This window comes from Rhinatrema bivittatum, chromosome 3, assembly GCF_901001135.1.
Source record: "Rhinatrema bivittatum chromosome 3, aRhiBiv1.1, whole genome shotgun sequence".
Lineage (NCBI taxonomy): Eukaryota > Metazoa > Chordata > Amphibia > Gymnophiona > Rhinatrematidae > Rhinatrema > Rhinatrema bivittatum.
In genome coordinates this window covers 431,869,340-431,895,596 of record NC_042617.1, presented here as the reverse complement: position 1 = coordinate 431,895,596, position 26,257 = coordinate 431,869,340, and the positions used below count along the sequence as shown (strand labels likewise).

Here is a 26,257-nt window from a genome sequence, read left to right as displayed (position 1 = left end):
AAGGTGTTCCTAAAGATGGATGCTACTCCACCATCTCTGTTGTCCCTGCAAAGGATGTGAGTGTAGGTATAGTCATGGGGGAAGATTTGGATGTTTTGGAGCATGTCAGTGTCATGTGTTCATGTTTCTGTTAGGCATAGGATGTCTGCTGGATCACCTCTGAGTAGATCATGCAGCAGGTTGGTCGTTTTGTCAAAGGACCAGGCATTCAGGAGTAGTGTTGTTATCCTATGAGGGTTGGCTTGTATATTGTCTTAATATTGGGTGATCTTTGGTAGGTGAATGAGGGATCTGCAGGGGTTCCTTCATCTGTGTTGTCCAGGTTCTTACCATGGGGAGTATTTGCCTTGTTCTGCGATCGTGGTAATCAGAATTTCCAGTTCGCTGATACCTCTACCTATTCATCCAATGGGGGGATTATGTGAGGTATAGTAAAGTTTTGTTTTTGTGATAACGTCTGTAGCTTCACATGATGTTTTGACACAAGCCCCTTCTCCAAATGTGATTTGTATATCCCTATCCAGGGATATGGCTTTTGTAATATTGGAACACCCCCCCCCCCCCCCCTCTGTGAATAGATTTCAGAGGAGAACTGCCCCTGTGAACCTACAAACACACTGAAATAAAACTACACTGCTTTTATTATTTCTGGAACCAGGACTGCATTATAGCTATGTATAAAATGGTTAAATTTCCAAAATCAGTATGAACAAATTTTAGAGTAATTAAACACATATGCAGGTGCAAATTCCTAATCAGTATGAACAGTTTTATAAGAGTGTTCTGTCCTTAAAATCATTACTCACTAATGTTTATATCTCTGTATTTATTAGTACCAAGGGCTGCTATACTTTTAGATTATCAGTGAGCTCACTATATCCCTTGAGGATATTTCACTACATTAATTACAGGCCCAATAATATTCATGGATAAGCAAATGCAATTATCCCACTGCTATACACAGGTGTGTGCTACAAGGTTTAATATTCCTTATCACACAGAGGTTAGCAGCCACATAGAGTATCCTTGACTTTCTGAAGATAATATAATATTGAAGCACAATACTGGAGTAGGAGAGATGAGCATAGAAGATGCCCCTTTCATCTCTGGGAGGTGGTGATGGGGCCAGGGAGTCAAAGAATGATGTTTAAAGAGCTTAGAACTAGATGTACATAAACTTTCCGGGGATATATATATAAATAACTATATTTTACTTAATGGGGAATGTCACAATGGAGAAATAGCAGCTCAGAAATTAAAACAAATCCCTGTGCCAAAATCTATTCTCTTGTGTGTGTGTGTCAAAAAATACTTATGCCTCCTCAAGACTTCTGGATAATCCCCAGATATCTACTTCCAGATCCTGGATCCTTTTCCTAACATTCGGTGGTTTGAGGACTCATATAACACATTTAAATGCAGAGATGTATATAAAATATGCTCAAAGATTTAATCAGTGACAGTGACAATTAGAGATGTGAATCGGAACTGAAATCGGTTCGGATTCCGGTTCGGATTCACATGTGGTTTTTTTTTCATCGGGCCCGATCGCGGTTTTATCGGCTGCGCCCGAGCCGATAAACAAAAAACCCACTCCGACCCTTTAAAACTAATACCTTAGCTTCCCCCACCCTCCCGACCCCACCAAAACTTTTTACAGGTACCTGGTGGTCCAGTGGGGGTCCCTGGAGCAATCTACCGCTCCTGGGCCATAGGCTGCCACTAATCAAAATGGTGCCGATGGCCCTTTGCCCTTACCATGTGACAGGGTATCCGTGCCATTGGCCGGACCCTGTCACATGGTAGGAGCACTGGATGGCCGGCGCCATCTTGTGCTCCTACCATGTGACAGGGGCTGACCAATGGCACCAGTAGCCCCTGTGACATAGTAAGGGCAAAGGCTATCGGCGCCATTTTGATTACTGGCAGCCGATGGCCCGAGTGCAGGAGATCGCTCCCGGACCCCCGCTGGACCACCAGGGGCTTTTGGCAAGTCTTGGGGGACCCTCCTGACCCCCACAATACTTGCCAAAAGTCCAGCGGGGGGCCGGGAGCAACCTCCTGCACTCGGACCGTTGGCTGCCAGTATTCAAAATGGCGCCGATAGCCTTTGCCCTTACTATGTTACAGGGGCTACTGGTGCCATTGGTCAATCCCTGTCACATGGTAGGAGCACAAGATGGCGCCAGCCATCCAGTGCTCCAACCATGTGACAGGGTACGGCCAATGGCACGGATACCCTGTCACATGGTAAGGGCAAAGGGCCATCGGCGCCATTTTGATTAGTGGCAGCCGATGGCCCAGGAGCGGTAGATCGCTCCAGGGACCCCCACTGGACCACCAGGTACCTGTAAAAAGCTTTTTGGGGGGGTCGGGAGGGTGGGGGAAGCTAAGGTATTCGTTTTAAAGGATCGGGTGGGTTTAGGGGTTATTTTTGTGTGCCGTTTTTCCCGCCCTCCCCCAAAATGATAAGAGAACCCCCACGATCAATATTGTGGGGTTTTCCTATCATTTTGGGGGAGCCCCCGATTTCTGACGATTTTGAAAATATCGCCCGATATTTTCAATCGTCCGAAGCCCGATTCACATCCCTAGTGACAATGGTTTAATTGCTTGCAGTGCTTTCTACAATTCCTTTGTTCCCCGACATGGGACCGTGTTTCGCCTTGGCTTTATCGGGAGGAACAATGCATACTGCAATATTCAATGTAAGAATATCACTTTTATATACTGGTCATTGCTACTGGTAGTGTCTACGAGGGTTAGGAGAATCTTTGTATTTTATTCCTGCTTCCTGTTTTGTATTGTATATGTGCATGCCAATGTCCTTAAAAGCCGGCACAGATTACAACTTCCTCCTGATGAAGCCACGGGGAAACATGGTCCCGTGTCAGGGAATAAAGGAATTGTGAAAAGCTCTGCAAGCAATTAAATCATTGTCACTTTTACTGAATAAATCTTTGAGCATATTTTACAAACATCTCTGGATTTAAGTTTGTTATATGAGTCCTCAGACCACTGAATGGTTTGCAACACACCCCACGCCGTTTTGATGATTGGTGTCTCAGCACTACTAATCATTAGTGTCTTAGCTGTTCTTCCATGACAGGCACATAAAGCAAGGTAGAAGGGCCTTACATTTGCAAAATAAATAAATAGTCCAGTGTTGTGAGAAAATATCTTGTGTTACCTGGTCATTTCCATAGAGCCTAATATAAAAGTTCCTCCCCCCCCAATATCTCAATTTAAAAATTCCATAGAAAACAAATAAAAGAAAATAATTCTTAACTAATTTGTTTTCACTAAAATATATCACTCTAACGAAAGGCTAGTTATTATTTTGAAAAAAAAATGCAATAATGTTTTATGTAGTGCAATTTAGTGGCAGGATAGCCTACTAGCTATGCCTAAAACCTCTAAGGGCGCCATAAGACTTGCATCTTTTCATCACTTTTCCATCCCAAATAGCAATAATTTGAAACACTCTGCTTGTACATTTTCATGCCAATTACTGTATGTTTGAACTTGGATGCATCATGTTTCTTACCTTCATCTCAATTTGTTTAGTGTCTGTATTTTGAAAAAGCAGCTTCACTCGAGTTTTTCCATCATCAGAGGATCCCTTGAGCTGTGAGAATTTAAACCTCCAGAGTACATTCTGTAATGTAAGAGTAGACAAAAAATCTTATCCAAAACATCATTTTTATGATTATTATGAGCATTATCTTTAAATGTGGTTTACATCTTTAAATGTGGTTTACATCTAGGTCACAAGAAGCGAAAATATGGTTGTCAATACTTCACTCCTTAACTTATGTTTTACACCTTTTAAAATACAGTTTGTGGCATTCAACTTCATCAGAATCAATGAGGACTTGAATAATTAAAAACTTAAAATCTGAAATTGCCAATCTGGATACCACAATAATTTTCTTTTCTAAATCAATGAGAGATGGGCAATAACCAAATGCAAGCTACTCATAAATCAGATATCCACAGTGATGGATTAAGTCAGGATTAGGCAACATTGGTCCTGTAGTGCCATTACCAGGTCTGGTTTTCAGGATATCCACAATGAATATGAATGAGATACATTTGCATGCACTGCCTCCATTACATAAAATATATTTCATGCATATTCATTATAGATGTCCTGAAAATCAGAGCTGGTTGTGGCACTCCAGTACTAGAGCTGCCTACCCCTGGGCTAAGATGAGCCATGATGACTCATACAAAACTATGAGCAAAAACCAGGAAGATTACAATATGCAATAACAAGTGCAGACAGCAGAAGATATCACAGAAAGTGTCCTGACATCACCAAAATGTGCCCTGCTAAAGAATTCAATTGACCACTGACTTCTGAAGCAGATGAACTTCAGATGATATAGTTCTTACATGAGCTTCAGAGAATATCAGTGAGAGAATTAAACTGTTAAAACATTTTGGGTGAATTCTTATTTTGTCTCCTGATTAGTATTTTTTTTAGTTTGCACTTGACAGAGAACCCTGGGAAGTGGATTACAGAGATCACAAAGAGTCTACCCATTTGTACATTTTTCCCCAAACAAAATCAGCCTTCATCTGCATCAGCTATGCCACATGATATAAAATGAAAGAGTGAGACATATCATGCCCTTGTGTCAAATATAGGCTTATTAATACTTAAGCATCCCATATATATTCTATTGCTATGGAGATGGCAGGAATGGCTGGCAGGATGCTAAATGTAAGGGCAAAATTCCTCTGGCTGTTCTTGAACCAGAAGTCTTCTGAAATAAATGGCTGATACTTTGCCATTGAGTCACCAGATGGCTCTGGTACAGTTGAACAAACCTTAGTTGTGAGGAATGTGGGGGGGGGGGGGGGGGGTGCTGGGGATTAGAGTCTGAGGCTAAGACCTACAACTCCATCCCTGAGGAGGAACCAGATTCATTGTCAGGATTTACAAAAGGGGTTTCTAGGAACAATTCTGTGTTTCCACAAAGAGGACTGTTGAACCATGCAGGAGAATCTGGTGAGAGATCTTTAAATTGTTAGATGTCAGCAGTGGTGTGTGGTCAGTGCCTTCAAGGGATTCACTGAATCCCCGGCTCTAATTGACTTTTTTTTTTTTAAGTGGTGTCAGGTATGGGGCCAATGGAATCTGACAAAGCATGCAGGGGCCAATAGCAAGGAGCCAATCAGCAGGAAACAGCATGGGGATGGAGCCAATAGGAACAGCTTTTCTAGGCCCATCATCAGTGATATCATCAGGGTAGTACAACACAGGCAAGAAGGTAGTGCCATACTTCAATCTGAAGCAGATGACCCACCTACTTTGCCTACTGCACCGTGCGGAGCAGAAGGCAGGACTTTCCTTCAGGCCATTCTGGCTCTGTCATGTGGCCCATGTGAGCATAAGGATCAGAGAAAAGAAAATGCAGCACTATAGCAACAGCGGGGCCAGCCCCTATGGAACATTGGTCTCTTAAAGAGGCTTGAGCAGATGGTCGGACTGCTCACTTCTGGGGACTTGGGGAAGGGGGGATGGATGTTCAGAGTGAGATAGCTGGGGAGGGATTTGTTGTGGGGCGAGACTGGAGAGTGAGATTGCTGGGAACTTGGGGAGAGGGAGAGAACAGGAGAGTGCTAGGGAATCTGATGGGGCCAGAGTCCCTGCTGGGGACTCTGGCAGGAGTGAGAGTTCTGGGGGCTAACAGTGAGTGGAAGTTCTGGAGACTCTGTGTGAGGCAAGGGATAGGGTATCGAGAGTGAGAATGCTAGGGAGCTGAGGCGTTGAGAGAGAGACTGCAGGGGACATGGTGGGGCTCGTAAGATGACCTATAGCTGCTGTTTCTGTAATAGAGAATGGGAAGTAAGTATTATTTGATTTTCTCTGTTATTTTGAGAAATGTGCCTCTCTGAATATTTCTATATGGTATATAGGAGGAAATTCATTTCTGTTTTTATTTCTTAAGTTTTGTATTGCACGCTAAGGGGTAGATTTTCAAAAACCGCGAATAGGCGTATTTTTGTTGGCGCTCCAGGCGCCAACAAAAGTACGCCTATTCGCCTGGATTTCAGTAGATACGCGCGTAGCCGCGCGTATCCGCTGAAATCCAGGATCGGCGGGAATGGGGGTCCGCAGACCCAGATGTTGACATCAGCGCTACTCAGCGTTGCCTTTGCAACAGGTCGCCTTGGTCTCCTGTTCTGGTTTCCAAGTTCTAGTTGCCTTGCGCATGTCTTGTTCCTGTGATTCCTGTTTCCTGTTTCCTGTGTTCGTCTTGTCTGTCTACTGGATTGACTACCTGGTTCTGACCTCTGCTACGCCTGACCTCGTCTGCCTTCTCCAAGCCTGACCTCTGCTACGCCTGACCTCGCCTGCCTTCTCCAAGCCTGACCACTGCTATGCCTGACCACGTCTGCCTTCTCCATGCCTTGATCATTGCTACGTCTGACCACGCCTGCCTTCTCCGTGCCTTGATCATTGCTATGTCTGACCACACCTGCCTTAAATGGCAAGGCACACACGTGGATAATATGATAGCCACAAGTGTTCATGCTGTCTTCCTGGTGCCAATGGTGTGAGGTACAGCAATGATAAATTTAAGTGGCAGCTGCATTATAAAGATGCAGGGTTGGCCACCCAGTTTTGTGACCTTTCCAGACAAGGTGTTGTATGAATCAAAGGGCCCAAGGCTTGGTACTTCCTAGCATGCAGCAGTGTTTATGATGCTAAATTAGTCTCCTTTCCCTACCCTGTGACTATCTCAAAGTTATACTTTGTGCATATAGGCAGAGTTTCCATGAAAACACTGAAGAAATGAACTCCTGCAAATTGCGAAAAAAAGAGGCACAGACTGAGAGAAGGATAGCTGCAATGGAAATTCCACTCATTGATGATCACATATAGGTTTGAGCAGAGGCATTTGACGATTCCATTGCAAAGCTGGCTCACTCCCTGTGTGGTTTCTCAAATTCAGGGAGTCACTCAGGATCACCTCTAGATCCTACTTCATCTCAGCTTTGATATCATACCAGATAAATATATCGTGAAGCATATGGCTAGCAAGCACTATCCCTGCTACTTGTAAATGGATCATATTCTAAGCACCCCTCCCCCATTTTGTCCAAAAAGCTGATGTGACTTTTAAACATGCCAGTGGTGCACTCAATGACTGAGTGGATGTGAGTGTCTCATTGTTCCTCCTCTTTGCTGGTGTGCTAGGGAGAGCGATGGGGTGAGAAGTCACAACTGGCAACCATATCCTGCATCACCTTTTTTACAGAGAGTTATACATGGCTCAAACTGAACCTGACATTTTCTGCTGTTGCACTGGTAATAGCACAGGTGTTTGGTTTTTCACCCTGCTACACCATTATGAACTACGTCATCATTTACTATATTGTTATGTTATTCCTGCTTATGAGCAAGAAGGATTGGATCTGTGGGATCCTGCCGGGTACTTGTGACTTGTGACTTGGATTGGAAACTGTTGGACACAGGATGCTGGGCTTGATTAACCCTTTGGTCTGACCCAATATGGCATTTTTGTGTTCTTCTTATCTCCATACTGGTGCCATACTTGCCATAAAATAAAAGGCGCTTGTCACTAAAATTAAAAGTGTGAACTACAATGATAAGAGAGCACAGCACTCCACATAAGGCATCAGTATAAACCACAAAACTCACAAGAGTGAAAAGAATGAAATGAATATAATGCAATTCCTTCAATAATTTTAAGGAAATCAAAAAACTAAACATAAGGCTGGTATCAGTATTTGGAATGCTAAACTCTGTCTCCTGTCTTGTGCCATCAATGGCTTTTAGACAGAATAATTTCTAGCAATATTTTTATATTCATCTACCAACCTGTTATAACAATCCTTGCAAGACAGATAAGTGATGTTTTTCCCCACTCCAGTTATTCCATTGATTTGAAATTGTTGGGCCTTATATAAGTTTTGTGTGAACTGATTTAAGGGATTATAGCAACAGTTTGGTAGATGATTATAAGATACTGCTATAAATGATTCCTCCTGAAGCCCACTGAGTGCACAAGACAGGGGACTAAGTTTAGCATTCCAAATACTGATATCAATCACTTTTTTAGTTTTTTAAATTAAAACTATTTATGGAATTGAGTTACATTCATTTTGTTCATTGTACTCTTGTAATTTTTGTGGTTTATTTTAGGATTAAAATGCCACTGATGTACCTACAAGGGAACAAGAAAAATCATCCTGGAATTTTGGAGGGGAGGGGAAGTGATTATTTTGATATTTAAAAGGCAAGTGTCAGAATATCCAGACATATCCACCATTATTATTTTCCAAATAATAACTTTTTATCTCTAGGACTCGTCCCAAACACCAAACTATTCCAGAAAGAACTGAGGTGGAACTGTGATGATTCAATTTGCACTACAAAGGGTTGATAAATGCTAACTACACATACATTCCTGGAGGGAAAGCCACACAGTAGTATTAGTGCTGCATTGATATATGTGATAGCTTGATAAATCTATACTTCTTTCTATTGTAGACAATAAAAATGGAGGAACCTGGCATTTTTATAGTGTTTCATTGCTATCCAGTAGTCAGAAAAGTAAAGAGATAATGGAATAATAGTATTCTTCAATTATTAAAAGCATTCAGCAGCAATGAGTGTGTCATGAGAAATATACTTAGTTTGCTGTTTTCTCCTAATGGATATGAACAATATTTTTCATAATAGCTTTGATCACCTAACAACAGTTACATTATTTTATAAGAGAGACCTTTCAAGCATCTCAGGATAAAGAAAAATAAATTGTATGACTTTCAGGGTAAACGTTTAGCTGAGCAAGGTTGTATGTGTATATTTTATTTCTGAATATCATATAATGTTCATGAGGGCATCCAAATGGCAGATGAAATGTAATGTGGACAAGTGCAAGGTGTTGCATGTAGGGAAAAATAACCCTTGCTGTAGTGTTAGGTTCCATATTAGGAGCTACCACCCAGGAAAAAGATCTAGGCATCATAGTGGATAATACTTTAAAATCTTCAGCTCATTGTGCTTCAGCAGTCAAAAAAGCAAACAGAATGTTAGGAATTATTAGGAAGGGAATGGTGAATAAAATGGAAAATGTCATAATGCCTCTATATCGCTCCATGGTGAGACCACACTTTGAATTCTGTGTACAATTCTGGTCGCCGCATCTCAAAAAATATATAGTTGCGATGGAGAAGGTACAGAGAAGGGCAACCAAAATGATAAAGGGGATGGAACAGCTCCCCTATGAGGAAAGGCTGAAGAGGTTAGGACTGTTCAGCTTGGAGAAGAGATGGCTGAAGGGGGATATGATAGAGGTCTTTAAGATCATGAGAGGTCCTGAAAGAGTAGATGTGAATTAGTTATTTACACTTTCGAATAATTGAAGGACTAGGGGGCATTCCATGAAGTTAGCAAGTAGCACATTTTAGACTAATCGGAGAAAATTCTTTTTCACTCAATGCACAATAAAGCTCTGGAATTTGTTGCCAGAGCATGAGTTTAGTGCAGTTAGTATAGCTGGGTTCAAAAAAGGTTTGGATAAGTTCTTGGAGGAGAAATCCATTAACTGCTATTAATCAAGTTTACTTAGGGAATAGCCACTGCTATTAATTGCATCAGTAGCATGGGATCTTCTTAGAGTTTGGGTAATTGCCAGGTTCTTGTGGACTGGTTTGGCCTCTGTTGGAAACAGGATGCTGGGCTTGATGGATCCTTGGTCTGACCCAGCTTGCTAATTTCTTATGTTTTTATGTTCTTAGCTATTATTTATATACTTTTTGTTCCTCGCTGAGAATGGCAGATCAGCAGGTTATAAATTTTATAAATAAATAAGAGATCCTTTACTTCAGGAGTGATGAAATTAAGGACTATTTGTTCAAAGTTTGTGGGCATGGCTACAATACTAAATAACTATAAAAGAAAACTGGACAAGATTTTCAGAGAAACATTATCAGTGGCTATAAGAAAGTAGACCAAATTAAAACACTGAAGGAATTTTTGTAATTGTGCTATGGAATAAGTTTCAGAGGTATGCACTGAATTAGCACATCAGAATAACAAGAATATCGAAAAATAGTTGAGCTATGAGGCCCCTTGATCTCTGAAACAGTTATAAGATGAGAGAGCTCTGAAGTATTTCAACAAATCATTTATGTTTGTCTGCATACTATTTTGAAGTAAGTTGCAATACAGAAAAGAATGTGACATTTTATTTTTCTATTGATGTCCTACTTCAACAAGAAAGTCACAAAATGAAAAAAGTTATAAATAACTGGAGACTGTCCTTTTGACCCATAGAGAGATTCCTAATGTTGAGAATGATTGCAATACTGGGAGTAAATCATTTTAGTATGGCCAACCGAGGAATCCCTTGGGAATGATTTGCCAAGGGGGTAATTATCTAACCTGAATAGCTAGCAAAAAAACCCCACCTGAAACAGAACTTCTGTTTGTTATTATATAATGATTCTATTAATGTCTCATGTTTTTGTTCTTGAAGAATATGGGGCAGATTTTATAAATCTGCGCACAGGCGTACTTTTGTTTGCGCACCAGATGCGAACAAGAGTACGCGGGATTTCAATAGATACGCGCGTAGCCCCGTGTATCCATTAAAATACGCGGTCGGCGCGCGCAAGGCTGCCCAAAATCGGCAGCCTGCGCGCGCTGAGCCGCGCAGCCTGCCTCCGTTCCCTCCAAGGCCGCTCCGAAATCAGAGTGGCCTCGGAGGGAACTTTTCTTCGCCCTCCCCCCACCTTCCCCTCCCTTCCCCTACCTAACCCACCCCCCCGGCCCTATCTAAACCTCCCCCCTACCTCTATCATGAACAGGCGAAATTTTGCGCGCGCCGGGCCGGTTGCCACGCTCCATGTTCCGGTCCGGGGGGTGGTCCAGGGGCCGCTGTCACGCCCCTGGAATGCCCCTGGGCCGGAACCATGCCCCCGGATACGCCCCCGAAACGCCGCGTCACTCCCGGCACGCCCCCGAAACTGCCCCCGACACGCCCCTCCATTCAAGCCCCAGGACTTACGCACAGGGGGGGTTGGGGTAGGTTTTTGGGGGGTACGCGCGTATCTTACGCGTGTACCCCTTTGAAAATCTACCCCTATATATGTAAATACTGATCAAATTGCTAGAAGGGGAAGGGCCAGCCCAATTTTTAGAATGATGAGCAAATAACTAGTTGACAAAGGTTTAAATGGTGCTTCTCTCACTTATAATCCTTGTGACCTTGGATAAGTCTTCCCTCCCATAGCCTCAGATACTCATCCTGGCCCTTGTATTTGTGTGACCCAATGCTGTTGTTTTCCTAATATTGGACCACACTGCCCATTGATTACTGGGCCCCATGTATCTAGCCAATGTGACATTTGAAACACTTTCTTCATTTGTAAGTACAGGTTCAGTATTCACCCAGAATATTCAGTGGATCATGGTCTGATATTCAATAAAGGTTTTCTCTCGATTAAAAATGGAATAGATTTTTCAATTAATAGGAAGTGTAATTTTGCTCATAGACCCATCAGCCCTTGTTGTTATATGTTATGTCATCCCCATTGTTGTATTTTATTCTCTCATCTATATCTTATATTTAATTGATTTGAAGATACTTGTTATTTGTAACTTTTTCCGAATTTCGGTTCGATGTAAACCGGCGTGATAAGATTCTTAGTCTTGAACGTCAGTATAGTAAAAAGATGTAAATAAATAAATAAATACTCTTATTGGAAAAGACAGGATAGGTTAAAGAATATATGTGTGGGGTGGGAGAGGTTCTAGCTTTATACATTAGGGCCAACATAAAAGCCATTGAGATACAAGAAAAACAGAAACATAGAAACAGAAAAAGGCCGTATGGTTTATCTGGTATGCCTTTCTGCCCAATTTAGCTTTATAATTCCCATCACTCCCTCTGAGGTCCCTTGCTTTTAGCCCATGCTCTGTCTCTATTGTATGCAAAACTCTCTTTTGCATATTCAGTGTTGATATCCTGAAAACCTAGTTTATGGCTCTTGAGAACTAGAGTTGGTCACCCCTGATTTAAATGATGGCAAGAAGGGCCAGCCAGTCCCAAATCTTTTTGGCCATGATTGATATGCAAAATGCTTTTAGGGATTTCTTTTTCATTAAGCCAGTTAGCCAGAAAAATTTGAATTTTATATTTCTGGATGAAGTACCTTGTATATCAAATGCTCAGTTAAGTTTAAAGCCTTCCTCTATTGATATAATTCTTCAGAGGAGACATCATTTGTTACTATCACCTCATTTCCTCATACAGAGATTATCTTCTCTTTTGGAGGAATGTTGTATCAGAGCTTAAAGTGAAGCGGGTAAATGCTCATTCACTGTGTAAAAAGATCACAGATATCTAAGATATCTTAACTGATCACCTACTTGACATTCTTTACATTACTGAAGGAGTGGGGGAGACACTTTTGATGCAGGCCTTCACCTTGGCTACTCCTTCTCTCAACAGTCTCATTTGGATATAATTGGAGGAGGAGTAGATATTATTTTCCAGAAAAGTCTATCACCCACTAGGTGTGATGTTTTAAGAAGTAAGGACATTGAGTTTGCTCTTCTTAAGTATGGTAAATCAGGAAAGATGGCAATATGCCTGGCTTACTTTCCAAATGATCTCTTGGATGATATAAGAACATAAGAACATGCCATACTGGATCAGACCAAGGGTCCATCAAGCCCAGCATCCTGTTTCCAACAGTGGCCAATCCAGGCCATAAGAACCTGGCAAGTACCCAAAAACTAAGTCTGTTTCATGTTACCATTGCTAGTAATAGCAGTGGCTATTTTCCAAAGTCAACTTAATTAATAGCAGGTAATGGACTTCTCCTCCAAGAACTTATCCAATCCTTTTTAAAACACAGCTATACTAACTGCACTAACCACATCCTCTGGCAACAAACCCCAGAGTTTAATTGTATGCTGAGTGAAGAAGAAATTTCTCCGATTAGTTTTAAATGTGCCACATGCTAACTTCATGGAGTGCCCCCTAGTCCTTCTATTATCTGAAAGAGTAAATAACCGATTCACATTTACCCGTTCTGGACCTCTCATGATTTTAAACACCTCTATCATATCCCCCCTCAGCCGTCTCTTCTCCAAGCTGAAAAGTCCTAACCCCTGTAGTCTTTCCTCATAGGGGAGCTGTTCCATTCCCCTTATCATTTTGGTCGCCCTTCTCTGTCGCTTCTCCATAGCAATTTAATCTTTTTTGAGATGCACGACCAGAATTGTACACAGTATTCAAGGTGGGGGTCTCACCATGGAGCGATACAGAGGCATTATGACATTTTCCATTTTATTTACCATTCCGTTCCTAATAATTCCCAACATTCTGTTTGCTTTTTTGACTGCCGCAGCACACTGAACCGACGATTTCAATGTGTTATCCACTATAACGCCTAGATCTCTTTCTTGGGTGGTAGCACCTAATATGGAACTTAACATTGTGTAACTATACCATGGGTTATTTTTCCCTATATGCTTCACCTTGCACTTATCCACATTAAATTTCATCTGCCATTTTGATGCCCAATTTTCCAGTCTCACAAGGTCTTCCTGCAATTTATCACAATCTGCTTGTGATTTAACTACTCTGAACAATTTTCTATCATCTGCAAATTTGATTACCTCACTTGTCATATTTCTTTCCAGATCATTTATAAATATATTGAAAAGTAAGGGTCCCAATACAGATCCCTGAGGCACTCCACTGCCCACTCCCTTCCACTAGGAAAATTGTCCATTTAAACTTACTCTCTATTTCCTGTCTTTTAGCCAGTTTGTAATCCATGAAAGGACATCACCACCTATACCATGACTATTTACATTTCCTAGAAGCCTCTCATGAGGAACTTTATCAAACGCCTTCTGAAAATCCATGTACACTACATCTACTGGTTCACCTTTATCCACATGTTTATTAACTCCTTCAAAAAATTGAAGCAGATTTGTGAGGCAAGACTTGCCTTGGGTAAAGGCATGCTGACTCTGTTCCATTAAACCATGTCTTTCTATATGTTCTGTGATTTTGATGCTTAGAGCACTTTCCACTATTTTTCCTGGCACTGAAGTCAGGCTAACTGGTCTGTAGTTTCCCGGATCGCTCCTGGAGCCTTTTTTAAATATTGGGGTTACATTAGCTATTAGGGATGTGAATCGTTTTAGGACGATTAAAATTATCGTCCGATAATTTTAATATCGTCTTAAACCGTTATGGAACACAATACAATACAGATTCTAACGATTTATCGTTATAAATCGTTAGAATCGTGAGCCGGCACACTAAAACCCCCTAAAACCCACCCCCGACCCTTTAAATTAAATCCCCCACCCTCCCGAACCCCCCCCCAATAACTTAAATAACCTGCGGGTCCAGCGGCGGTCCGGAACGGCAGCGGTCCGGAACGGGCTCCTGCTCCTGAATCTTGTCGTCTTCAGCCAGCGCCATTTTCCAAAATGGCGCCGAAAAATGGCGGCGGCCATAGACGAAAAAGATTGGACGGCAGGAGGTCCTTCCGGACCCCCGCTGGACTTTTGGCAAGTCTCGTGGGGGTCAGGAGGCCCCCCACAAGCTGGCCAAAAGTTCCTGGAGGTCCAGCGGGGGTCAGGGAGCGATTTCCCGCCGCGAATCGTTTTCGTACGGAAAATGGCGCCGGCAGGAGATCGACTGCAGGAGGTCGTTCAGCGAGGGTTCCGGCGCCTCGCTGAACGACCTCCTGCAGTCGATCTCCTGCCGGCGCCATTTTCCGTACGAAAACGATTCGCGGCGGGAAATCGCTCCCTGACCCCCGCTGGACCTCCAGGAACTTTTGGCCAGCTTGTGGGGGGCCTCCTGACCCCCACGAGACTTGCCAAAAGTCCAGCGGGGGTCCGGAAGGACCTCCTGCCGTCCAATCTTTTTCGTCTATGGCCGCCGCCATTTTTCGGCGCCATTTTGGAAAATGGCGCCGGCTGAAGACGACAAGATTCAGGAGCAGGAGCCCGTTCCGGACCGCTGCCGTTCCGGACCGCCGCTGGACCCGCAGGTTATTTAAGTTATTTGGGGGGGGGGTTCGGGAGGGTGGGGGATTTAATTTAAAGGGTCGGGGGTGGGTTTTAGGGGGTTTTAATGTGCCGGTTTTTCGATTTTTCGATTTTTAACGATTTTTAACGATTTTTCACGATATTTTACCCCCCCAAACGGCAACAATACGATTCCCTCCCCCTCCCAGCCGAAATCGATCGTTAAGACGATCGAGGACACGATTCACATCCCTATTAGCTATCCTCCAGTCTTCAGGTACAATGGATGATTTTAATGATAGGTTACAAATTCTTGCTAATAGGTCTGAAATTTCATTTTTTAGTTCCGTCAGAATCCTGGGTGTATTCCATCTTGTCCAGGTGGTATTGGCAATATGGTCCATTATTGCCAATCTTCAAAATGGCGCCGGCGCTACCTTTGCCCTCACTATGTCATACGGGCGACCGTCGCCTGTATGACATAGTGAGGGCAAAGGTAGCGCCGGCGCCATTTTGAAGATTGGCAATACGGCCCGCGTGCAGGAGGTCGCTCCCGGACCCCCGCTGGACTTTTGGCAAGTCTTGTGGGGGTCAGGAGACCCCCCCAAGCTGGCCAAAAGTCCCTGGGGGTCCAGCAGGGGTCCGGGGGCGATCTCCTGCACCCGTGACGTCGGGAGTCAGGAAACAAAATGGCACCGGCGCTACCTTTGCCCTGTCACATGATAAGGGCAAAGGGCCACCGGCGCTATTTCTCAATGTAGCAGTGGCCAGAGAGCTGGAGATCGCGTCGGGACCCCCCACTGGACCCCAGGTAATTTAAAACATTTTGGGGGGGTTCGGGAGGGTGGGGGATTTGTTTTAAAGGTTCGGGGTGGGTTTTAAGGTTTTTTTGGTGTGCCGGTTTCCCGCGCCCTATTTAACGATACAATACAAATGCCTCTGACGGTAAATCGGGGGCATTTGTATTGTATCGTGCACGCTAACGATTTTGGACGATTTTAAAATTATCTGACGATAATTTTATTCGTTCAAAAATGATTCACATCCCTAATTGAAATTATTGAGAGCAACAGATATCTTACTTATTTACACTGATTCTACAGCTACATTCTCTAGGGTAGTTGAATCAAGGAACACACGAAGCTGTGATATTTCAAAGAATATATATTTCTGTTGTTGAAAAACAACCTCACATTTGCAAGGAAATCTCAACAACATCTTTCCTCCCTTCGCTTCTATCTCTGATCTCAAACCCAAAAATTTTTTCCTTCTATCTTGCGTCATTTTAGAGAAATCAGGGTAAATCCAAATTCTTTCTCCGTGGAAAATAGCCATTCGACTATGCATATATGCTCTTAAAAATGCATCTCTATCTACCGCAAAAGAGAAGGAAATATGCAAAACTGATCTATTCGTTATTATGGTGTCTATGTCAGATTCTATTATTCCCGTTAAATTTAAGGACGTTTCTGGCGGTAATTTTTTCCCTAAGGAATTACCTCTTGGTGGTACATAATAGATCTTTCAGACAGTGGGAATAGCTTGTTGGGGAAATTTCAAAACATCCACAATGTACTCTTTAAACATATCATAACGGGCAACCAAATCCTGCTTTGGAAAATTTAAAACCCGAAGGTTTAAGTATTTCTGCATATTTTCTAAAGATTCTAACTTTTTTTCATATACTATCTCAGCTTTTGCATATTTCTGTTGACAATTCTCCATCTTTTGAATTCTTTTCTCTATTTGTTCCACTTTTACATCAGAATTTAAAATAGATGATTCAATATTCTTAAGACGCTGATTAGAGTCTAGCGTAATTTTAGTTAAATTTATCACTGCTGTCTCCAAAGACTTTATAGCACCCCAAAGGGTATCCAATGTTATTTCTGAGGGTTAGATCAGGACAGGATAAGAACACACTGGTGGCTCCAACTCTTTTTTCCCCTAATGTAGCTGGAGCTCCTCCTCTTCTCTCTTGTGGCGAAGATGATAATTTCAAAAAATCAGAGGAAATATTTAGAGGTGGAGGAGGACTACTCGGTGCTCCGGGGCTAAGAGATATTTCAGCCATTAAGGCTGGTGTTTGCTCTCCACCAGAACCTACAGCGGCCAATTCCTCTGGTTTTGATCCTGTTGCAGGGGTAAAGAAAGCCTGTATCTGGGGCTGGGAGGGTTCCAGTACAGGGGCTGATACAACTATCTCCCTGACTTTCGCCTTCCACTTTGTATGAGGCATCTTAATCAATTAGAATCGTGGACACCCCCACAGAATACTTCTTAACCCCGTTTCTCAATATATTTATTAAGCTGCTTTCTTGAGTAATGGAGGCTTTAGGAGAGAGTCGAAAAAATTAATTAAAGTACTTACTTTCAGAGGCTAAAAGTCTTTCATATTTATTTACCAAGTGGCTTCACTTCCATTGATGTTACACCAAAGCCACACGCCCCTTTGGTGCGTGCGGCTTCGGCGACGTGCCGGCTTGTCAACGTGCCGGGAGGGGTCAGATCTTATACCTCAGGTCTCATCCAGATGACATCAGCTGCAACTGGAAATCCTTATACGAGCAGGGTACTCCTCTCCCAGGAAAGTTCAATCAGGAAATGAAACAGCAATCCTCCGATTTGGCGCTTCTTCTCTCCTCCACCTCACTGACGTGCCGGGAGGGGTCAGATCTTATACCTCCCTTAGGTCTCAGCCAGATGACGTCAGCCGCAACTGGAAGTCCTTGTACGGGCAGGGTACTCTTCTCCCAGGAAAGTTCAATCAGGAAATGAAACAGCAATCCTCCAATTCGGCGCTTCTTCTCTCCTCCACCTCCCACTTCCTTTTGTTTTCTACTGGTTATGCATTCTAATATCCTTCTGGCTTTGGCCACTACCAATCATATTATTTCATTACCTTGTGATCATCAAAAACTGTTACCTTGAGGTCTCTCTCCTAGTCAGTGTACATCAGCTCTTCACCCTCTATTGTGTATCACTTCTGCAGATTTCTATGTACCAAGTGCATGTTTTTGCACTTTTTAGGAATTGAATCTTTATTGTAAAGAAATCAACCACTGTTCAGGCTTACTTAGATCATTTTTTATACTATTTACTCTCTCATGGGCATGCACTTTGTTGGAGATATTTGTGTTATCAATAAAAAAGTCAAACTTTTCTTTCTAAAACTTCCTCAGTGTTGTTTACAAAGATATTGAACAGAACCTGCTCCAGTATCATTCCCTGAGGCACTCCACTAATTACTCTTTTCTCTTCAGTGTGAATTCCCTTCACCACTACCCTATGTCTTCTAATACTCAATCAGTTTTTAATTCATTCTAACACCTTAGGACCCACCTCCAGATTGCTTAGCTTATTAATGAGCCTTCTATGAAGATCAGTATCAAAAGCTTTTCCAGATTTTCTACCCTATATTCTTCTTATTGAGATTCTTTTACTTTTTGACTGTTAAACTTAGGGAAGGTAACTTTGAAAGAGGTGTGCGGGTACACATGTGCACACCTTTGCTGGTTTGTGCCAAGGAACATGCCATTTTATAACACACGCGTGCAAATGTGTACATGGTATAAAATAGGCTGAACGCATGCACATGTGCATGCAGTTTTAAGTAGGCACATGTCTATGCCCACAAATTCTGCTTCTACCATGTAAGTGGGGGGATTTTAGTAGAAATGCATGACAAAGCAATTACCAGTTTTCCCAGTTCATTCCCAGTTCTCCTACGTAAGGGATAGGACTTACTAATCCCTTTAGTTAAATAGCCTCCGTTTTAGCCCTGTTAACCCCAACCTTTAAAACCCTGCTCACCTCTTTACTTTTTTTTTTGTTTTCTGACTTACATTCCCATCCATAGCAGAAGTAATGTTACATGGCAAGGGACAAAGGTGCGCGCTTGTGCACGCAAGTATTTACACGCTAGTTTCATTGAGAAATCCAGGAATGCCCATGCCCCGCCCAGACCATGCCCACACCCCTCTCCTTTTTAAAGAACATTTTTTGTGCACATAGTGGGAGATATGAGCATAATTGGGCACCTTTTAAAATACGCATGGTGTAAGCCGCCCTGGCTTGTGCACGTATTTCCTGATTTTGGCATGCGCTGGGCTTTTAAAATTCACCTTTATTCTCTTACTTTTTCAACCATTACATTGGAGAATCATACTGGTTTTCTTTTCTTTTCCTTTTCTGACAAATATTTATTGTTTTTATTGTAGATTATTTTAGTTTAGACCACTTCACTCCCTATTTTGTTAGGTGCCCTGAATAAAGGAATACACAGTGCTCTGGGGATCCAAGTTACTCCCTCTTTTCCTACTAGCCTCAAAGTATCAGGGCCCTTTCCAGCGAGGAGGGAGAGGAGGATAAACCTCCAAGGCCCAAGGCACTCAGAAGAAACAGCTTCTCACTCTCTTTATCTCACAGATATACTCAGAATTGGGATGTCCTTGATTTGGGGGTCACCTTTATTTATTTAAGCAATGTATAGCTGATCCACCAATCTCAGTAGGTTACAACTTACATACATAATCATCATGACCTACTTACATTCATAAATTACATAATACATAATAGAACAATGTAACCAAGCATAAGTAAATATTCCTGCTAAAAACAGCAAGGATCTAATATCGGCCTTATGGAGTTACATCCTTGGATAGTAACTATCAAACAAGCGTATGGGTGCACATGTGGGTGCGTTTGTCGGTCCACCCCCAGGGATGCAGCCATTTTATAACATACATGTGTATATGTGCGCATACTATAAAATAGCCTGACCATTAGAGATGTGAATCGTGTCCTCGATCGTCTTAACGATCGATTTCAGCTGGGAGGGGGAGGGAATCGTATCGTCGCCGTTTGGGTGTTTAGAGTATCGTGAAAATTGTTAAAATCATGAACCGGCACACTAAAACCCCCTAAAACCCACCCCCGACCCTTTAAATTAAATCCCCCACCCTCCCAAACCCCCCCCAAATGCCTTAAATTACCTGGGGGTCCAGCGGCGGTCCGTAGCTAAATCGGGGGAAGGGGGAGGGCAGGAAAACCGGCACACTAAAACACCCTAAAACCCACCCCCGACCCTTTAAATTAAATCCCCCACCCTCCCGAACCCCCCCAAATGCCTTGAATTACCTGGGGGTCCAGCAGCGGTCGTAGCTAAATCGGGGGAAGGGGGAGGGCAGGAAAACCGGCACACTAAAACACCCTAAAACCCACCCCGACCCTTTAAATTAAATCCCCCACCCTCCCGAACCCCCCCAAATGCCTTGAATTACCTGGGGGTCCAGCAGCGGTCCGTAGCTAAATCGGGGGAAGGGGGAGGGCAGGAAAACCGGCACACTAAAACACCCTAAAACCCACCCCGACCCTTTAAATTAAATCCCCCACCCTCCCGAACCCCCCCCCCCAATGCCTTAAATTACCTGGGGGTCCAGCGGCGGTCCGGAACGGCCTCCTGCAATTGAATCGTGTTGGTCTTCAGCCGGCGCCATTCTGCGCCGCCATCTTGCAAAATGGCGGCGCAAAATGGCGGCGGCCATAGACCAACACGATTCGACTGCAGGAGGTCGTTCCGGACCCCCGCTGGACTTTTGGCAAGTCTTGTGGGGGTCAGGAGGCCCCCCCAAGCTGGCCAAAAGTCCCTGGGGGTCCAGCGGGGGTCCGGGAGCGATTTCCTGCCGCAAATCGTTTTCCGTACGGAAAATGGCGCCGGCAGGAGATCGACTGCAGGAGGTCGTTCAGCCGGGGTCCGGAAACCTCGCTGAATGACCTCCTGCAGTCGATCTCCTGCCGGCGCCATTTTCCGTATGGAAAACGATTCGCGACAGGAGATCGCTCCCGGACCCCCGCTGGACCCCCAGGGACTTTTGGCCAGCTTGGGGGGGGCCTCCTGACCCCCATAAGACTTGCCAAAAGTCCAGCAGGGGTCCAGAACAACCTCCTGCAGTCGAATCGTGTTGGTCTATGGCCGCCGCCATTTTGCGCCTCCATTTTGCAAAATGGCGGCGCAGAATGGCGCCGGCTGAAGACAACACGATTCAATTGCAGGAGGCCGTTCCGGACCGCCGCTGGACCCACAGGTAAGTTAAGGAATTTGGGGGGGGGTTCAGGAGGGTGGGGGATTTAATTTAAAGGGTCGGGGGTGGGTTTTAGGGGGTTTTAGTGTGCCGGTTTTCCTGCCCTCCCCCTTCCCCCGATTTACGATTTTTTGACGATAAATCGGGGGAATTGGTATTGTATCGTGGCCCTAATGATTTTTGACGATTTAAAATATATCGGACGATATTTTAAATCGTCAAAAAACGATTCACATCCCTACTGACCATGTGTACATGTGCGTGCAATTTTACATAGACAATCCCGCGTCTACCTTGGGAATTTTAAATGACATGCGCGTCGACGTCATTGTCTGTTTTCCCAGTTCATTCCTAGTTCATCCAGTTAAGGGACATAACTTCCAAATCTCCTAGTTTAATAGCCCTCCTTCCCCCCTGTTATCCCCAATGCTTAAAACTCCATTGATCTGTTTAGTTTTTTTTGTTTTATGACTTACACACCATCCATAGTAGAAGTAAAGCTATGCAGCAGGGGACCCCGGTGCACGCATGAGCACAGAAGTATTTGCATGCAAAATTTAAGTTGAAATCCAGGAATGCCCATGCCCAAGCCCTGCCCCTTTTTTGGAACTTTTTATTTGCGCATATGCGGGAACCTTTAAAATCCGCTCAGCTTGAGCCATCCTGACATATTCGTGATTTGCCTGGTTTTGGTGCATGCCAGGCTTTTAAAATTTGCCTTTTAGATAGGAAATGTGGAATTAAAAAGTTGAGTTTTAAGGAGCTTCCTAAGCCAGGAGAAGTCAAGTTCTGATATGAGTTCCTCCAGCAGTGCATTCCAAAGTGCTGGACTTGCTATGCCAAATAATCGTTTTCTTGGTTTGGATAAATGAGCTACCTTCAGAGAAAGATTTTCTAACAGGAGCTTCATTGAAGAGCAAAGAGATCCTGGGGGAATGCATTTGTGTATCTGTTGCTCTGGGAGTGGACCCCTGGCCTGGTGCAGGATTGGTACAGCCCTCCAGTTGGACCTAGAGAGTGCCTGCCACCAGGAGGCGGAGCACAGGAGGAGACGGAGAGAGAAAGTTCAGAGGAGTGACCACCACAAACAAGGGTGCGCAGTCTGTGTTCAGACAGGGAAGTCCAGAGGTCGCAGGAGGCCAGAAGAGAGTGTCTGAGTGTATAGCGAGAATCAAGGCCAGAGTATCAGTCCAGAATGGTCAGCCAGGCAGGGTCAATAACAGAGGTCAATCCTGGCATGGTCAGTTCCAGCAGAAGGTCAAGTTCCAGATGGCAGTCAAGAGTAATCGGAGTTCCAGGCAGAGGTCAGGTCAGGCAGCAATCAGAGAGTAGTCGGAATTCCAGGCAGAGGTAAGGTCAGGCATCAATCAGAGTAGACAGAGAACAGGCAAAAGTCAGTACCGTGAGATCAGTCCGAAGGGTACTACCAGGAATGGAGAGATGAAGGAGCAGGAGACACTCGAACAGGAGACGCTGGAACAGAGAGACTGGAACAGGAGATACAGAAGCAAGACACTGGAACGCAGGAAGGCAAACTAGAGACACCGGAGTGTACGACCCGATTGCCAAGGCACCGTTCAGGGGAACGGGCCTGGCCTTATATAAGGGAAGCTGTGATGTCATCGGAAGGCGATAGAGTTTCCTGTGCTAGTGCATTTAAATACAGCATCGTCGGCCATGCATGCGCCTAGGGGCGGGGCCAAGGAGCAGGCCGACGCGGAGGCCCTGCGGGAGCTCCGCTGTGAGGCCAGTGTTGGAGACGGTGAGCGGGGGAGCCGGGGATGCCGCGAACTTGCTGCAGCAGCAGAGTGAGTGAGCCCGGAGCTGGTAGAGGGCCGTACCAGGTAAGCAAGCCCAGCCATGGAGCCAATGTGGCCGGGAAGCGCAACAGTATCGGTGACTGAATACTGGAAGAAGGGAGATTGTGAAGGGCCTTTAGTTCTCTTAAAGATACTAAACTATTTTGTGGGATGTTCCAAATAAATTTACTGCAACCCAAAATAACTTCAAACTGATCACCAACAAATATCCAATTGATCTTTTCAAAAATGCAGTCATGCTCCTCTGAGTAGGTGACCTTCAGATAGCAGGGCATTAGGAAAATGACCCAAAAATCCTAGTTGAAAGAAGGTGATCTATCTCTTTTCTGGTGTTAAATTGGACCTCTGGGTATGAAAAGTCTTAAAAATATAGCAAAACTAAAATCTTATCATGGGCAGGAATGTTATCAATAATTCCTCCCAACAAAACAGGAAACAAATCTCAAAAAATGCATCTCATTTCTCTCATGGTAAAACACTGATGTCCCTCCTTGTAATACAGGCAGGAAACCACAGCTCTTTATCTGTCCTCTTCCAAGCAGGAGGAAATCCAGCCAGAGGCAGGACCAGGATCCACACAAAATAAAGACTCTTCAGCAAAAAATATTCTCCAAAATTCTTCTCCAACTCCTGAGATAACCCCTATCAGACTGGTTGGATACTGAACCAGGAATTTGCGCCTGTATCTCCCTAGTATCAGGTTGCAATGCCTAAAGTTAGGAGCACCACCAAGACTCTTCTCCTTCCTCCAAATGTAACTCAAAATGCACCTCTTTTCTTCTCTGCCTGAATTTATGCAGATCAATCCAAGCGGCCACACATGGTGGTGCTTGTCAGGGATGGTTTGCCAACTCCTATTCCCTTCCTCAATCCTAACCTACAGGTAGATTTTAAAAGTATTGCTCGCACAAAAACGGCCCCATACACACGTATGTGGGCTGCACTAGCAATGCAACTTTTAAGAAGCCGGGAAGTCTGCACGTATATACCCATGCAAGTGTCAAGAATACAGAGGCAGAAAAAGGGCAGAGCATAGGAGTTCCAGGGTGGGGCCAAGACACTGATCTAACGATACCATCTAAGAATCCACTATATTTTTTTTTTCCATAGCTTAAGCCCTAGCATGTAACCACTGAATTTTGCAAGGCCGAACATGGCAATGCACATCATGTTACCTGCATAACTTTACTACTGGTCCTGATGAGGCACAAGCCTGGAGATTGTGAGCCAGAGGGATCCTGAACATGGAGAGAGAGAGAGACAGAGAGATTGAGAGATTGAGAGAGAGAGAGAGAGAGAGAAGTATATGACACTCTATAAATCTCCCACTGTAAGAGGGGCAGTTTCAACTCGGTGAGTTGTTTTTTTTTTTTTGCAGGGGGGGACGGACGATGTTACATTGGTCTGTCTAGGGCACAAGGGTAGGTAGACCCTTGTAATACTGCCCCCCCAAAACCCACCCGGGGTTGAAAGGTTCTCTCACACTCTCTCTTTTTCTCTCTCTCTTCCCCACCATGGTAACTTGTGCGAGTATGTGGTAAAGGTTCCACGTATACATGTGGTAGGGGTATTTTAAATGATATGTGTGTACTTACAAGTGCAATATAAAATTAAGCATATTTTTGTTCACTTGCCTAATACGTGCATTTATGGGTGCATGACCACTCATTTTAAAATTTACCTGCTAGGGCTTAAGCTATAGAAAAAAAATATATAGTGGATTCTTAGATGGCCCCAAAATGTACATTTTTTTTTTACATTATTTATTTATAGACTTTTCAATTATACAACAAAGAGAATTCATGCACAGATCAAAGTACAGAGAGAAATAATCATATAAACATTTATTTATCTATTTATTTATTTAAATACTCTTTTATACCGGTATTAGTGGGTACGTCATACCGGTTCACATTTGAACAACAGGATTGAAATTACATAATAACAGGGAGAAAAATGGGGGCGGGGTTCACGCAAGCATAGGGTGGAAATACAGAGCAACCACAGGAAATACAGCAACAACAGGATACATAAAGAAACTCCTTAACATAAAGGTGCATGTCTGAAATTGTCGATATAGGTGACAACATAACATCGTAATAATATATGCAAGGTTAAAAAACATCTGGACTGCATGGACAAGAATACACGGGACAGAGACAGACTAGGTGGCTATGGCGGACAAGGAGGAGATTGACTAGTCATGTTTTTAGTTTTTTTTTAAATTTGAAGGAGCAAGGTTCGAGACGGAGACTTGTGGGCAAGGAGTTCCAGCAAGATGGGCCGGCAATAGAAAGGGCACGGTCTCTTGTGGAGGAGAGGTGTGCAATTTTCAGGGAGGGCACAGTCAATCTTCCTTTGTTAGCTGTTCTGGAGGGCCGACTAGGCTGAGGGACGCTAAAAGGAATATCAAGCCAATTGGAGTTGTGGGAGTGAATGGATTTATGTATGATGGTCAGTGTTTTGTAGATTATTCGGGAAGGGATGGGGAGCCAGTGAAGGTCTTTGAGGATGGGGGTGATGTGGTCTGTTTGTGGGTATTAGTGATGATTCTAGCAGTAGCATTTTGAAGCATTTGCAACGGGTTTATCGTGGAATAAGGGAGCCCTAAGAGAAGAGAGTTGCAGTAGTCCCATTTGGATCACTGTGCGAAAGTCTTGGGTGTATAGTAAGGGTTTGAGTTTTTTTAAGACATTGAGTTTGAAGAAACCTTCTTTGAGCATAGAGCTAGCATGTTTCTTCATGCTTAAATTGTGATCAAGGAGAAATCCAAGGTCCTTTAAGTAGGGTTGTGCAGCGATGGTCTTGAAAGCTGGGTCAGTAGACAGGGGGGGGGGGGGCGGAATTGGGGGAGAGTGGGGGGAAATGAGAAGAAGTTCAGTTTTGTTAGCATTGAATGTGAGGTGGAGGTTGGTGAGTTGGGAGTTCATAGATGCGAGGCAGGTTTCCCAGTGCTTCAGGGCGTCGGAGATAGAGTTATGAATAGGTATGATGATTTGGAAATCATCTGCATATAGTTAGAACTTAAGATTGAGTTCAGAAAGTAGATGGCAGAGTGGAGTGAGGAAGATGTTAAAGAGGGTGGAAGAGCCTTGTGGGATGCCTTGTGGGATGCCATATCTGCCCCCTACCCTCTGGTAGGGGGCAGATATGGCAGTACCTATTTTAACAGAGAATTTTCTGTTGGAGAGATAGGATTTGAACCATAAAATGGCTAAGCCAGAGATGCCGATGCCTTCTAGGCGGGCAATGAAGTGACTATGGCATATGATGTCAAATGCCGCCGAGATATCAAGGAGGGCGAG

The 26,257-nt window shown here is 43.7% G+C and overlaps 1 protein-coding gene across 1 annotated transcript in view; it reads right to left on the bottom strand.

Moving 5' to 3' along the window:
* Nucleotides 1-26,257, bottom strand: part of SNTG2 (syntrophin gamma 2) — a 690,678-nt gene that overhangs the window by 8,241 nt on the left and 656,180 nt on the right. Inside the window, exon 16 of the mRNA XM_029596873.1 lies at nt 3,548-3,658. Within this exon, the coding sequence (XP_029452733.1) occupies nt 3,548-3,658 (111 nt within the window). The remainder of the gene's footprint in view (nt 1-3,547; nt 3,659-26,257) is intronic.